Genomic DNA, 16,011 nt, shown 5'->3' with positions numbered 1-16,011 from the left:
CAACCCCCTTCAGAGTTAACATTCATAATGTGATTTGTTTGAGATGGGGAATAAATGAGCTTCAGTCTTAATTTCTTTCTATAGTGGACATTTTTGTATGGATGGACACTAGGAAACACTTCAGCAATTCATTAAAAAAACTATTCTTCAGCTATCCATTAAAAAACAAGTATGTTTAACTGTTAAGTACTCCTGTATTATATCTCCACACATAGGTAAGCAAGCTTTCAACAAGCTTTAACTGTAAGTGAAATGGAATATTCATGCCAAATTCAATATTGAGTTTTCCTGAATTTGCATTGTGCAAATACACACATGACTTATGTCATATTTGCACATTTTTCAGTAGTACTTGTTCAACTTAAGTAGGTTGTTTCCACAAATGAAGTATACAACACATCTCTAGGAACATGCCATAATACACTATGTATGGCTCCCATGGGGTTTTGCTGTGACTGTCTGAGGAGAGGAAAATTTGCATTTGAAAACAATAGAATGCTGGCTTGGCCTCTAAAAATGTTAAATCTACAATGTATTAATGAACATTAAGGCATGTGTCTTTTATCTCTCCAGATTCGTTACATCTCACAAACCCAAGGATTGCCTGCAGAGCAGTTGTTGAACCTTGGAACTAAGACCACACGATTTTTCTGTAAAGAAACAGATGCACTATATTCTGGTTGGAGACTAAAGGTAATAAGAATCCTCAAAAAAGATAGGGAGTTCCTGTGCTCCATAGAATACCTGCTCCATGCTTACCTTCCACAGCTTGTATGCCTTGAGGGAGGAATACTGCTGAGTTGAAGTGTGTGTCGGGGGGCATATTTTGTAAACAGTTGCTAAGGTTCCTTGTCAGAACCACCCACCCTGGAAATAAGCCACGGTGGGTTGGCTGTTTTGCAGAATGCCCACAGTGACTCGGACATGCTATCTCCCTTTTGTCATTTTCTCATTCCTTCCAGTGGTATCTCAGGGGACACCACAAAGAATCTGACAGCCAAGATTGGGAGCAGTTGTTAGAGTCCCCATAGCAGCAGGCAGCCTGCTGCATGTTGTCTTAGCTGAAGCCAGAAACTGACCCTGTTGCAGTTCAGGGCACAACCCTACTTGCACTATTGGGACAAAGAAGAGTAACAGTTGAAGCATTCTTCTTTGTTCTCTTAGTGCAAACAAGACTCACGACCTGAAGTGCAATGTGGGGGGAGGGGGAGGGATGGGGGAGGTGATCAGGCATTCCTCCCTCCTGCTCCAGAGAGAGGAGGAGGCAGGGGTTCCTGATCTGCCTGGTGGTGGCACCTGGAGAATGGGACAGTGCCAATGAGTGGATTGTTCCTGAGAGGTCTACTCTCAGGCAGTAGGCAGGGATGCCCAGTCTTCTGTGCAACAGTGATCGGCATTAGGGCAGTGCCACTGAGTGAGACTCTCTTGGTGGAGTGAGCATCTCCTTGGCAAAGAGGAACAGGTCTTGCTTATCCTTGCCAAAACCTCAGGAACAGACCTGCAAGCAAGGATGTTAATTCTTTGCTACTGTGGTAGGGGAGAACTTCTGACAGCAGCCTCCAAGTGCTGCTTGGGCACCCTGGAGGCTACTGTCAACAGGGCTGGGTAGCCACTTGCCAAGAGCAGCAAGGGATTTTTGCTTCATTTGCCAGTTGACTCTCTGGCTGTTAGGGCTTGCTTATGGTGGATCATGTTGTCTGAAGCAGGCCATAATCTCTAGTCGGTGAAAAATTCTTTTTTCTTGATGACAGGCTGAGAATTAATTACCTTGGTAGAGGAATTGCTTCAGAGAATGAGCATGCTTTGCATCATTGGGATCACTCTCCCTGCATCCACTTGTTGCTTGGTCCAGATACAAGCAGCATTCAATGGCAGTGCTTCACAGTATCAAGAAAGTGTGGTTTCAGTGCCCTTCATTTCATTCAACATATCTGTTGCGCATTTGTTCTATGATACATGTGCTGGGTGGTGCACTGATTAGAGTATTGGACTGAGACTCAGCCATGAAGCTAAACTGGGTGGCTTTGAATCACTTAACCTACCTCTCAGATCACTGGGCAAATAAAATGAACATTTTCCCATTGGTCACCATGGAAGGAAAGTCGTGAATAAATGAATAAATATTTAAACATAGCCAGCTCTGCCACGCAATGATGTCACTGTTATTTTAGCGGAGGAGCTATATTTCAAAGTGGAGCTCAAGCTGATCAGTGTTTCTGAACCAGTAGCAAACTGTCAGGAAAATATCAGGTTTTTTGGGTGTGGTGCTTTTCTAGGAAATGTTCTGCCCCATCAACATTGTGATGCTGCCCCAAGGCTTCAGTGAATGGGGCAGCATAGAAGCTTTCTCAATAAATAAATAATCAACAATCAACAACCCCACTTTTGCATCAAAAATGTTCCTTGTTTGGATCAACTCTAGAAATGAAGGGAAATGGAGAGAACTGATGAGCACATAGCTTCCAAGGAAAATAGCAGTATGCAACTAACAGACAGTTATGCTTTTATTTGGTATATATTTTTAACTTCGTGTAACTTGTTTCAGGATTTTAAATTAATGTTCTAAAATAAAAATAAATAAAATGTGATTAACACTGGTATGAAAAATGGATTGCAGAGTACAGGACATACTGCAGACTCGTTCTTCTTGACTGGGTGTGAAGGCGGTGTTCTCAGTTTAGGGGAGTTGGACTCAGTTCCTTTGTTACTGTCAGATCACTGCCTACTGAGGTTTAGACTGATGGCAGCCTTTCCCTTCCACAAGGGGAAGGATGATCTGCCCCTGGAGGTGAATGGATTGGGATGGTTTCCAGAGGGCTTTGGGAAGTTTTCTGGCTGACATGGCTGGTGCTCCTGTTAAAGCCCTGGTTGCTCTGTGGAATACAGAAATGGCCCAGAGAGTTGACATGATTGCTCTTAAGCACCCTCTCTGTTGTAGAGCTTGTATGGCTCCATGGTACCTCCTGGAGCTGAGGGCAAAGAAACTACTTAGGAGAAATCTGGAGTGCAGGTGGAGATAAACAATGAGTGTAACAGAAACCTGGTATGTTCCCACAGTTGGGTATATTTTGAGGCAGTGAGGGGAGCCAAGAAAAAATCCCTTACTACCCCCATCCAAAGTTTTCTTTGTTGCCCGGTGGAGCTTTTAAAGCTGTCTAGCATTCTGGTCCCAGGGACACTTTAGAACCATCTCAGGCCTGCCGCAATTTATTCGCTGGGCACTTCTAGGAAAAAAGGCCTTTACATTTGCCAGAACTTGGACTCCAGAGTTACAGCAGTTGACTCTTTGGAGATATCCAGAACACAGCCATGTCCACTTTTATTGAATGAGTTTCAGTTGGTACAGCTTGAGGAGGTGGCTTAAGTACTTGAACAGTTTCTTGCAACCTCCTCCATACTGAATCCTTGCTCCTTCTGGCTTATGAGAGAGTGGTTCCATTCTTCCTAAAAGAGGTGGTAGTGAGACCACTTTTGAAGAAGCCCATCCTTGACCAGGAAGATCTGAACAATTCCAGGCCAATAGCAAATATTCCTTCCTTGGGGAAAGTTCTAGAAAGTGTGGTTGCCAATCAACCCCAGGCACTCTTCGTTGAGACTGATTATCAGGATTTATTTCCAAGATGGTTCAGGCCTGGTTTTGGGATGGAAACAGCCTTAGTTCTTCTTCATGTTCTCTGTGCATCACACATATGAGTGCTGTGCCTGTGCAGCACCAATGTTCAGAAAGATTTCTCTAGCTAAGCCAAGAAATGTTGGTGGGACCCCTGCCCCCCTTCCTGTCTCCATTTGGACTGAGAAAATGGTCAAAGCCTGCCTATTTATATAATGCGGAAGTGGAGCAAGGCTCCTGCAAAAGTTTCTAGTCTTAGCAAGAGGAATCTTCCCAAACATATGTACTGTGCAGGCGCAGCACCTATATGCGTGATACACAGATGACCACTCAAAGAAAGACAGTTACAGGTAGGCAACCTGACTTTGCCCTGTATGATGACCTATGCCTGGAGAGAGGCAGGGGGAGTGTGACCTTGATCCTGCTGGACCACTCAGAGGCTTTCAGTATCATCAATCGTGATATCCTTCTGGAGGGACTGTCTGAGTTGGAAGTGGGGGGCACTGCACTGCAGTCGTCCCGGTCCTACTTGGAGGATCATCTCCAGAAGGTAGTGCTCAGGGAATAGTGTTCAGCCCCTTGGATTCTCCAATATGGAGTTCCTCAGTGGTCTGTTCTGTTCCGCATGCTGTTTATCATCTGCATGAAACTGCTGAGTGGGGTCATCTGGAGTTTTGGAGTGCTCTGCCATCAATATGCTGATCGCATGCAATTTTATTTCTTCTTTTCATCATTGGCAGTGAGACTGTGGATGTGCTAAATCAGTGCCTGGCTGTGACAATGGACTGGATGAGGGCTAACAAATGGAAGCTCTAGTGAGACTGAGATGCTGTTAGTGGGTTCATCCGACTGGATGGAGGGAGTTCAACCTGTTCTTGATGGGGTTGCACTCCCCCTGACGGTGCAGGTTTGTAGTTTGGGGGGGCAGGGCTCCTTGAGTCATCTTTGTCACTTGAGGCTTAGTTGGCATCAGTGGGTCAGAATGCCTTCTACCTGTTTTGGCTGGTGGCATAGCTGTACCCTTACATTGACAGGTATAACCTGGCTTCAGTAATGTGTGTTCTGGTAATCTGGTAAATTAGATTACTGCAACACACTGTCAGGCTGCTCCTGAAGACTGCAGCTGATGCAGAATGCAGCAGGCTGATTAATTACTGGGGCTCATAGGCCCGAACATATAATACCAGTTCTGGCCCACCTGCATTGGCTGCCTTTATACTTCTGGACCCAGTTCAAGAAACTGGCCTTAACCTTTAAATCCCTATTCAGCTTGGTACTGCAATACCTGTTGGAGAACCTCTGCTAACCCTGATGTACCCTGATGTTGCTCTCAATCTTTGGGGCTTTCCTCTGAGTGCCAACTCCACAAGAGGCTCAGGGCGGCAACAAGGAGAAGGGCCTTCTCTGTGGTGGTCTTGCGTCTTCAGGACAACCTCCCTGCTGCAGCCTGCCTGGTGCCACATTTGCTGTCTTTTTGGTGCCAGGTCAAGTCAGTCTTCTATGTAGGGGCTTTTAAAGCTCTCTTGGTTATCCAGGGACCTGAGTGGATTATCCTGCTAATTTTTCTTGTTGCTAGGTCTTTTTATTCTATGTTTACTGTATTTTAAGCTCCTTTTAATTAAGTCTTGTAGCATTGTTGTTTTATGTTATTTGTATTGTATTTTATTGTTTTGCTTTATACATTGTTGTCAACCACCCAGGGAGCTTCAGTTATTGGGGTTGTATAGAAATAAAATAAATAATTCAGACATGTACCCCATATGTTGTAGCATTTCTTAATGCATGAAAATTTGGAGCACTTCCATCCAAAGTTTTCCATACAGCTAACTCTTCACAATCTGGATGATTTTAGGCAGTTATGATAGCTCCTAATTCACCTAATTATATACTTCAGTTTGTATACATTAGTTTGAGTAATATCTGATTTGTTTGTTCGGCTTTTGTGAGGCATGCTATATTGACTCTTTTCTGCCTTCTCAGATGGTTGTTCTGACATAAACAGGAATGTGGAAAATTGGAGGTGTAATACTTGTCTCCTTTGAATTGTAATAGATCTATCAAGGGACACAAGGTTCAGAAATGAAACCCATGCCTGCACTATTGGCTGCCCAGTATCTAGAATGTAGCAAGTTCTATGTTTTGTACTGACCCAAAGCTACGATTAATGAAAAAGCCCCCTTAATGATTATACAGTAGTGCTGGTAGTAGCACCTTGGAGCATATTCAGTGTTTAGAGTGTTTCAGTCATTATTTGGATAAATTTTCACAGCAGTCCTGCAAGGAAATTAATTAATATTCCTCTTTTCTGGGAATGAGGCTAAAGCTGAGAGTCCATTTGTATGAATTCGGGGTGAAAATGCAAGCTGAATCTGAATTCACTAAAATGCAGTGTTCTGTATAAACTGAAACCACATTGGGTCTTAGCTAGTGTATGATTTGTACTTCTGAATTAATAGCTTGGTGTTAAATCTGATCTAGTTAGTACTTCATGACCAACAGTGGGTCTATTTGAAGAGAAAGGATAATATGACTAGGTTCCAGCTGAGTTATGGATGTTCTCATGAGCAAAACTAGTTTTGTAGCAGACATCTTTTAAAAATATATTTGGAAAATTGACTTATTTTACAGTAGCGATGGGCCTGCTGTAGTTTGACATTCCTTCTATTCACAAAATGATTTTTTCCTGATATTGAGAAATATATATTCATGTTTTTTCTTACTTTACTGAAGACACTGGAAGAACATGAAGGGGAGACAGGGATGAAATCTAAAGAGGCCCGGAAGTACATATTTAACAGTTTGGATGATATAGTGCATGTGAGTACATACATATACATTGAATATATACAGTTAATTGGCTGCTATTTGTCATTATGTTTTGCTTCTGTTGAATTTCATGTTGATCTCTTCTTTGAGTCTGCTTAACATTTAAAGTCCAACATCTGGGATATAATTGGTGGTTTAATTTTTCCACATTTACTGATGATGTAAAAAAATGGCATTTTAATTTCTTCCTTCCATTGCAGTCCACATTTCTCCTGAATCATTCTTTTCCTCTATCTACTACCTCTAAACATGGAAAGGCATGCAAATTATAATGGGTTATAATGTGATTGGATCCTGAATCAAGAGGAAGGGACTTTCCAGAAGAAGGGCTCTGCTTGCACGAGGGCCCTCTTCCCAATTTTGACGGACTTTCCCCTCCTTACTACACCTCAGCTCACCTTATTCAGCAGGATTTCTTCTGGGACCTGGAGGGACTGCCATGGGAAGGAGGGAACAGGGAAGTCCACTTCTGCCTGGACTGTTGATCCATTGTAAACCTAGATCTAGATCATTTCCAATAAAATTACAGTCTTTTGATACTTTTTATAGTCTTGCTGTATGATGCTGATTAATGGCTGCTTATGTTCTTGCTTTGTGTATAACTTTGTTATTGTTTATATTTTTATTGAAGCTGTTGTGACTTAGATTTTATCACAGAGAGGCGGGATATAAATACCTAAATGGGCATGAAAATGTTTGCAGGTATGAATTAAAAATGAGTGGCTTTTACCCTTACATTTAATTGTTCTGTGCCAGGTGAACATGGTAATGGATTTGGAAGGAAGTGACTTGCTGGCGGAGAAAGCAGACAGAAGAGAATTTGTCAGCCTGTTGAAGAAAATGCTATTGATAGATGCTAATCTGAGAATCACTCCAGTTGACACACTGAACCATCCTTTTGTTACCATGAAGCATCTCCTCGATTTTCCTCATAGCAGCCAGTATGTTGCACAAAGCATTTTAAAATAATAAATAATTCTGTGCGAGCCTCTTTGAATGGGTCAGTGTTTCCCGTGTTGCTAAATTTGCTGTAATGCCTGTGGAATCTGATTCTGGGCCTTGTTCTCCCAACTGATGAGGATTACAGCAGAGCCAGAGTTGTAGTACATACAGCCTCTCCATGCACACAGAAAAGTACTAAATGTAGTGCTGCAATTGGCACCACAACCATACCGGTACTTAGCTTTCATCGAAGGGCAATGCCACCTGGATTGAAGAACAGCAGCAGCAATCTCACTGATGTCTCACCCAATGGATTGTTTGCATTATTCCATTTCTGCTGACATGTAAGATTGACTTTGTAGTATGGTGACTGGAACTAGGAAAGGAATGGGTGACATGGCAGCTGCTCAATATCAGCTGCTCACCTGATTGCCTTTTACCTCTAGGCCCAATCATCTGATGACAGGTGAGGGCTCCAAACTGATGAGGCTCACTCCTTGTGTTCTTTACTCTTCTTTGCAGTGGTGGCAATAACTGTGCTCATAGTTTCCTCATAATGTAGAGTATATTAGCAAAGCCCACTTACTGCATAAGTAGACTCATACTGCCATCACTTCAACTGAAGTTTTTAAAATTTAAGGTTATTCTCCAATGTAAATGGTTTGGGCAGTCATATCTATGCCTTTTTGGATGGTTTGAGCAACAGGAAGTGGTGGGACTGTTACTTAGGTTTATCCTGCTCTTTGTATCACCTATTGATTAATGGACAATTCTCACCACTTTGCAATGCTTTTTCCCTCTCCCTTTTGTGAGCAGAGTGAAATCCTGTTTTCATATCATGGACATTTGCAAGTATCGATCAAATTCATACGATGCAAATAATTGCAATAAAACAACTGCTCTGAGACCAGTTGCTTCCAGTGCACCAGGTCTGACAACTAATTTTGCCAAGATTGGCGCATTACGAAGTCAGGTAAGCACTTCTGATTGTACTTAGGGTTTCCTGTTTCTTCCATTCCTGCCTCGAGATTTAGACCAGGACAAAGCTCTGTCAGGGCACTGAAAGGCAGGAACCTTTTTGAAGAGTGGGTCGGGATAATGAAACTGGTTTTATCGCATATTTTAAATGAATAGTTCTAGTGATTTGGACAATATAATTTTACATTGTATCTGATAAAGGAACCCATGCTTGGTTTGTTGGAGAAAACCATTAAATCTTAATTAAGATTTAATATACCACCATTAGGACCACCAAAAATTGTGCCCAGCCAGTCTTGATTTCCTCTTAACCAGGCGAGATGTTAACAAAAAATTGAGGAGATGGAAGAACAAGGGAAAGCAGGGAGGACATCAGCTTGTTACCCTTTATTTCCCTTGCCTGATGAACAGGTTTGGAAATCTCCAGCTTTGCCCATACTTTTGTGTGTATTTGTTTGGGCCTAATAAAAATGTGGCCTGATCATAGATGTAAGACTGGTTATCTTGGGGATCCTTCTAAATAAAAGTATGGGATAGAAAGCAACTAAATAAAGGCCAAATAGAAATCCAGTAAAATATAAACAAACAGATTTATCCTCTTTAGGCATCTGGTGAAATAGGCTCCTGCCTTCAACACCTCATACTGCAGTTTTATTACCCCTTTGCCATTTTTTGCCCAGAGTGGCTTTGAACATGGTGGAACTGCAGAGGGAACGGGAAATGTAAGTGCTCCATCACAGCCATGGTCACCTGTAGTATCCTAAATAGAATGTTCACATCTTCACCTGGGGACATCCAAAAACTGACCCTGCATGAGGATCATTTGTATTTCCCCGTGGATGTAGATGTGAAAATCCTATTACTTATATGTCAGACATAGTGAGGTATTTGTCAGCCTTCACTGTTTGTAATACCTGAAGCTCTTCAAGGTCTGAATTTTTCAGTGGTGCCAGGATAAATACCTAGGAATATGAACATGGTTTGGAACTTTACTACAATGCTTTTGAATACTTGCTGTACAGATCATCCCCACTTCTGCACTTTCCTGGCTGTTTTGCTTACCTTTCCACTACTCCATACGAAGCGGGTGGGGATCAGTTGTGGCCCTGAATGTTAGTCTATTCTGTATGAGTACCAAAAGTCTGTAGACAGGCTCTTCAGGTCAAATTACCAACCTTTTCTAGTCATTCTCTTAGAAAATATTACACAAAACGGAAGCCAAAGAACATGCAAGTTCCATTTTTCTAAAATGTTTCATTATATTGCCCCCATGTGGTCAGATGATACATTTGCCAGCATGGGCTATATGATCAAATTAATCTTCATGTATTAGGATTTGCTTATGCACAGAAAGAGTTTTATCACCTTCATGTAACATTAAGAATTAAAAGGTCCTTAATCAGATACTATGGTAAATCAAAGATGCACCAGTTTAACCCAACTTTAATAACAGAATGCATTTTAATCAATTTAGCCTGAAAAATGTGTCAAACATTTTTTAGTTTATGATATATCTGTTGTTTCAGACATTAGCTGCATCTGCCCATTCAGTCATGCACCATGGAATACCACTACCAGCAGGAACTGCTCAGTTTGGATGCAATGATGCTTTTCATCAAACACTGATTATTTGCCCCCCTGCTATCCAAGGTTTGAACTGACTTTGACTGTTTGATATTTTTAAAATTAATTAATTCATTGGTTTTCTTCCAAAACACATAGGTTTGTTTTTTGAGTTGACTCCCACCTACAGAAACTTGTTAACAGTGTAGTTCTGGTCACAGCATATTGTTGGTGATGGAAGCAGGGAAATTACTTTTACGGCTTCTCCTTATACCCTAGTAGCCAGTTGTGACCCCTGTTCTAAGACTGAGTGGAATGTGGGTGTCCACCTTCTCTTCTGTCAGTAGCATCTTTTGTTGTAGGGGTGGGGAACCTCCCTTAGCCCAAGGGCTGGTTTTAGTTTTGGAGACACTCTTGAGGGTCCCACATTCCAGATGTTGGTGAAGCTGAAGGCAAAGGGGATGGGGAAAGAATGGAAAGAATAATGTAGCATTACGTCCAAGCATAATGTTGCTTGCAGTGCAATTCAATGCATGATTAGGCTGAAGAAAGTCCTGTTAAACCCAGCATACTAGGAATAGTAGGAATTTCCTCTGATCATGCATAGAATTGTGTCTCTGAAGCTCCCACGTCTTACTTAGGCAAGGCATTTCAACCTTTTAGAATGGGGAGAAAACTGCAAAAGGTAAGAAACCACCAAGTCATTGGTGGGAAGGGAAGAGGGGAGGGGTTCGGGCTCAGAGATGGCTGTCCTGATAAAACTGGATTTGGCTGCAAGATCTAATCTTCTTGACTTTATGCAGAAAGAGCCAAAACATTTCAACAATACTTTAAAAATGACCATTCTGAATTTTCCTTTAAATTATTAAGTAACAAAGACCACCTCCATATTCTGTTACTTGAGTGAATCAAGGAATCCTCAAATTCAGTAAAACCTTGAGATAAGCTACAGTGATTTTACTTCAGATTTGACAATTTAAAGATCCTGATGGTGTCATAGTATTACATTTTTAGGCACTTATCCTCATGTTTATCTTGTGTTTGGATCCAGCAGCTGTCTCACTAAGATTGCTCATTGTTATGACTTGGAAAATCATAGAGATCACAAAGGTCTTTTAAAATGGGGATTGGAAGGCAGCACATTTCCAGTTCTTGGACTAAAACGCTCATCCTTGAGCACTGGCCATGCTGACTTGGGTGATGAGTGTTGGAGTCAAACATCTGTATGGCCACTTGTACCTCACACTTCTTTTAAAATCAGATTTCATTAGCCACTAATAAAATCATTTCACAGATTTCTCATCACTTCTGTACTAACTTTAAAAAATTAGCCGAGAAGCTTAGAAATACCTTAACCTAACCAGCACTTGCTTGTCATTTCAGTTAAATTACACTTTGAGACCCATGTATATAATATATAATATTTTTTAATGAATACAAAAGAGTGACTGTCCTTTTGTGCCCTTCAGCAAGTATTTCAAAGTTGGCAAGATGGTGAACTTTAAGGGTATTATTTTCAAAATTAAAACATGTTTTCTTCAGTCACACAGACCTACATCCATGGGCATCTCTATCATCTTTGAGTTTACCTCTTGGAATATTCAGGGTGGCCCCTTCACCGTACGCTTACTGAAGTCATGTGGTAAAGACCCAGAAGCATTGTGGGCCCATCCCTATCCGTCATCTTTTTATTTTGTCAGCCCCTGAAACATATCTGGGCTATGTTTCCTAATGAAGTTCTTTTCCTAGTCTGTCTGTCTTTTTGCTTAAGATTCACTGTTCCTTTTTTAATGAAATTTCTGTTATGTATCATTATTTTTATCAAGCATGCTAAGGAGTGTAGGGCTAAAATGGTGCAGACTTCATGGAATTTCTATGAATGCCAAGTTTAAGCAGTGACTCCTCTGTCTGATAGGACTTGCTGGAAATGGGTTGCAACATATGCGAGCTGCTTAATCCCAGAACTAAAAAGGATCTTGCTGATGAGTGAAGGGTGCATTTGATATAGCCGACAGAGACTGTTCTATAATTTTCTGGACAGTATCTCTTTTTGGTTCTGAGAGTTATGCTGCACTTCAGTTTAGTGTTTCAGTGCTGATTAATTTGCAGTTCAGGCATGTTAGAATTCCTGCTATTAGCACCAACCTCTTGATACTACATCATCTTTGATTTTGTAGTTAGTCTACAGTGAGTTGGAGACTTGAGATTTCAGTCCCTACTTGGTAGTGGCAATTGTAGTTTTTTTCATGGTCTTTGTGCATCTTCTCATTCAGGAAGATTCTCCTAGCTTAACATTGAGCTTTTGGTGGGAGCTCAACTCCCTCTCCTCCTTAGTATAAATAAATACTAAATAAATTTAGTATTTATAAATAGGAGAGGCTCCCACCATTTTGTCCGTTCACTTTTGACTGCCATTTGCTGTGCCTTGGGACTCTTTCCTTCCATTAAATCTACGTTACCTTAGCTTGTTTCTTACCTATTTTCACAACTATTTCATTTTCTTCCAAATTTCCACATACACACCTACATACATACATACACACATAATCTCCCCCTTCTATCGTCTTCCCTGGCTCCTACCTGCTCCTTGGACAGATTCTTTTCTTTCTTCCTCTTTCAGTGGCTCAGTGTTCAGCCTTAGAAAGTGTGCTAAATGTGGTGCAAAAAAAGTTGCAGCCTCCTGCTTGTTTCAGGGACATGCTGTCTCTGATACTGGAAGCAGCAGAATTCGTAACAACAGATAGTCTTAACTACCATGAAAGTCATAGTTTGGTAACCAGGATAGGGCCATACTACATGTGAGCTGTGGTTAGGACTTTTAGTTATTTTTAATAATAAGCAGCTCTGTATGGAGAAGAGGTGTTCTGGGCATGGCACAAGTGTTTATTTTTCCCCTAATGCAAATTGCTCCCTCAGATTGCTGTTAGCAGGAGATGAGGAAAAAACAAGGACTAAACATAGTTGCTCTCCCTCACTCCTCGGTTTGTGCAGTGAGTAGTAGTTTTTTATAGAAATATATGCCATTGGGGAAAAGGAAGAAAGGCTTATATGTCCTTTCCCAGTGCATTCCTATCTCCAATCTTCAAAGTAGTCTTGGGTTGCAAATTTGTAAAAATAAAACACTAGTTGTTAATTTCTTATATTAGGTCTGCTTAGGTTCTAAATGTAATCTGAACTGAACCACTATGAAGCCACATTGCCTTGAACAGAGTTTGTAGTGTCAATGAGGTATAATTAATAAATCATTTCACATGCACAATCAGTTTTATATTCTTTTTTAAGCAGTTGGATTCAAGCTTGAATGTTTATTTCTGTTTCTAAATTAGGAATTCCCGCTAACCATGGGAAACCCAATGGATATTCTGTAAGAGTAGATAATGCGGTACCATTGGTAACACAGGCCCCAACCATACAGCCACTCCAGATAAGAGGAATCCTTTCTCAGGTATATTAATTTGTTCGCTGTTGCAGAGTTCACTTTTTTGGAGCTAAACATAATCATGAAGCTTGGGGATCTGCAGTTGGATCTCCCTACCTCTCACAGCCGGCACAAAGAGACTCATATCAAGAAACCTAGTTGGCAACTTCACTAAGGTTGTAAGACCAACTTTGAAGCAGGAGGGGTGGGCAGAGGAACCGACTGGGACCATCAGGATACAACATATCCTGGTGGCTCTCCACCATCTGTTCCTCCCTGTCCAAAGTACCTGATGGGTTGTGCCGTTACACATTGCTTTGTGTTGTTTATTTTTGGGGAAATAATATTGCATCACTTGGAAGGGCCTGTGGCTCAGTGGCAGCACACATGCTTTGCATGTAGAAAGCATTGGGGTTTGCTTAAAAGAATCTTGGATATAAAACTGGAAGGCATCTGAATATTTAGGGAAGTGCTGCCATTCCACTGCCAATAATGGTCTGATGGGACAAATGCGCTGACTCTTTATTTGAAAGCTTCACATGTTGGATAGTATTCTTCATAATGCCTTTTGTGTATGTTCACAACAGACCTGGTCTAATAGAACTCAGCAAATTTTGCTTCCTACATGGCAACAAGTAACCCCTCTGGCTTCTGCTACAACACTAGCTTCTGATTCTATAGCTGGCCCACAGAGGCTTGGAGACTGGGGGTATGTTGAAACAATATTTTAGTTCTGTATGGTATATTTTGTATTCAAAAACTAAGTATGCAATGCTGCCTGTTTGAATGATTTATTTTCGTTGACTTCCTCAGGAAGATGATTCCCCACGGCAACCATTACAACTCAATGATGACCCAGTCTCTCCTGACCAATCAGATAACTTTGTCTGCTCCTCAGCCAATCAGTGTGGGCATTGCACATGTGGTCTGGCCTCAGCCCACGCCTGCCAAGAGAAATAAAGCATGCCAGAACAGGTTGGTATTGGATGATGCCTTTGGTTGATTTAGCTGTACAATCATACTTTCAGTATCCCCATAGAAAGGGGCAGTATATTATAAACATTGCATGCCTGTCAGGTTTTTGGATATTTGTTTAGCATGTTTATTTCTTTAAATAATTAAATACTATGTTAGAAGACAAATTGTATAGAAGCCTATTTATTAAAACCAAGGGATAAGAAAAAAAGAGGGAGTAATGCATAGCAAAGCAGCATTTGCTGCCCTTAAATCTGATCTCTGCTTGTGATGACAGGTACTTTGACTATGTATATGCAGTTGTCCTTGGTTTGGTTATTAAAAAACAAGGCAAAACAAAACAGGTAGTCTTAGTTAGCTGTTCCTAAATTTATATGCATGACAACTTGTCAAATTTGAGCTATTGAAAATAGAGACATTGTATAATACTAGTCATAATATGACTTAGAATAGTATTAAGAATAGTCTTTCTTTTGCTGGCAGCAAGAAACACTTTAAGTGCTCTGTGGAGAAAATGTGCCCCATCACTACAGAAGTTATTTACAAAGGTATGGGACATTTCAGTAATGGAGAAACCTAAGACCGGGAAGGACAGTTACAGTGGTGAACTATGTTAAGTAAACCCCTGATTCATGCCCACTGAAGTCAGTGAACACAGTTCCTGGTGATTTCAGTGGATTTTGAATCTGATTCAAGAATGTCTATGGTGTCCAAGCCAGCATTTCTTCATTTCTTCTTTCCTTTTTAAGAGAATGGTACTTCAGCGTATTGTATTACATTTCATTGGTAAATCCAACTTTGATCCTTGCATTGCAGCATCTGAACAACCCTGCTTGTGATATGCAATAGTTACCTGGACAGTTTTCCATTATTGCTCTGGAAAACAACATTTTTCAGTGTTATCTGTATGTTCATTGTTTTATGTTTCATGTCTTGATTTATATTCATTGATGTTTCAAAGTTTATGTTCTAGTTTTAAAGTAATATGGGGAGGGATGGCAAAAGAACAAGTTACTGAGTTTGTTTTATATGAAACAGCTTTATGAAGTATCTAAATGGATGTCTTCTTCACAGGAGTAATGTGTTACAAAATACCAATATCCAAAATTCAGCATTTGTGTCTCCAAAGATAATAAATGTGAAGCCTGGTGAGAAACTAAGTTGTGTAGAAACACAGGACAATCATAACTCAGAGGGGCAGGAGAACCACTGTTGCAAACCATCTGTCAGGCAGGATCCTGATTCGTCTGTTTCAAGCAAACAACGCCAGGCTATCATCATTGCAGATTCCCCAAGCCCAGCAGTCAGTGTGATTACCATCAGCAGTGACACAGATGAAGAAGATGTGGCACAAAGGCATTCAGCTGCAGAGTAAGTTGTTGCTCTTGGCTTGCAGTAACAGATTCGGGATTGTGCAGGGATTGGAAAGTCATTGTTTTGGTGCCAGTAACATGATTTTTCTCAGTGATACTTTGCTAATGCACAGGGTACATTTTTAAAAATTCTGTACCAGTTGAATGTTTTTATGGTTTAACCGATCGGTTGGATCTACTTCTGTGTGCAGCCTTTTTTTGGTCTGCATTATCTATTTCTGTTTGCATAAAGTATCAGGAACTTGTGTATAATCAGAAGTGGAGTACAAGCAGAAGAACTTGTATGTGAGTATTCAATGACATGTGATGATAAAATGCACAAACTG

At 40.9% G+C, this 16,011-nt stretch overlaps 1 protein-coding gene across 8 annotated transcripts in view; it reads left to right on the top strand.

Annotated features, from left to right (window-relative positions):
- HIPK3 (homeodomain interacting protein kinase 3) overlaps positions 1-16,011 on the top strand; it is a 108,094-nt gene that overhangs the window by 82,122 nt on the left and 9,961 nt on the right. For all 8 annotated transcript variants that reach the window (XM_044425832.1, XM_044425835.1, XM_044425828.1 and 5 more), the window contains 9 exons: positions 574-693; positions 6,341-6,427; positions 7,193-7,377; positions 8,195-8,351; positions 9,883-10,006; positions 13,246-13,364; positions 13,925-14,046; positions 14,151-14,312; positions 15,387-15,683. In XM_044425832.1, the coding sequence (XP_044281767.1) occupies positions 574-693; positions 6,341-6,427; positions 7,193-7,377; positions 8,195-8,351; positions 9,883-10,006; positions 13,246-13,364; positions 13,925-14,046; positions 14,151-14,312; positions 15,387-15,683 (1,373 nt within the window). The remainder of the gene's footprint in view (positions 1-573; positions 694-6,340; positions 6,428-7,192; positions 7,378-8,194; positions 8,352-9,882; positions 10,007-13,245; positions 13,365-13,924; positions 14,047-14,150; positions 14,313-15,386; positions 15,684-16,011) is intronic.

This window comes from Varanus komodoensis, unplaced genomic scaffold (assembly GCF_004798865.1).
Source record: "Varanus komodoensis strain SLA01 unplaced genomic scaffold, ASM479886v1 scaffold16, whole genome shotgun sequence".
In the NCBI taxonomy this organism is placed as follows: Eukaryota; Metazoa; Chordata; class Lepidosauria; order Squamata; family Varanidae; genus Varanus; species Varanus komodoensis.
The sequence above is the reverse complement of the archived record's forward strand: the minus strand, read 5'-3'. Positions and strand labels throughout refer to the sequence as shown.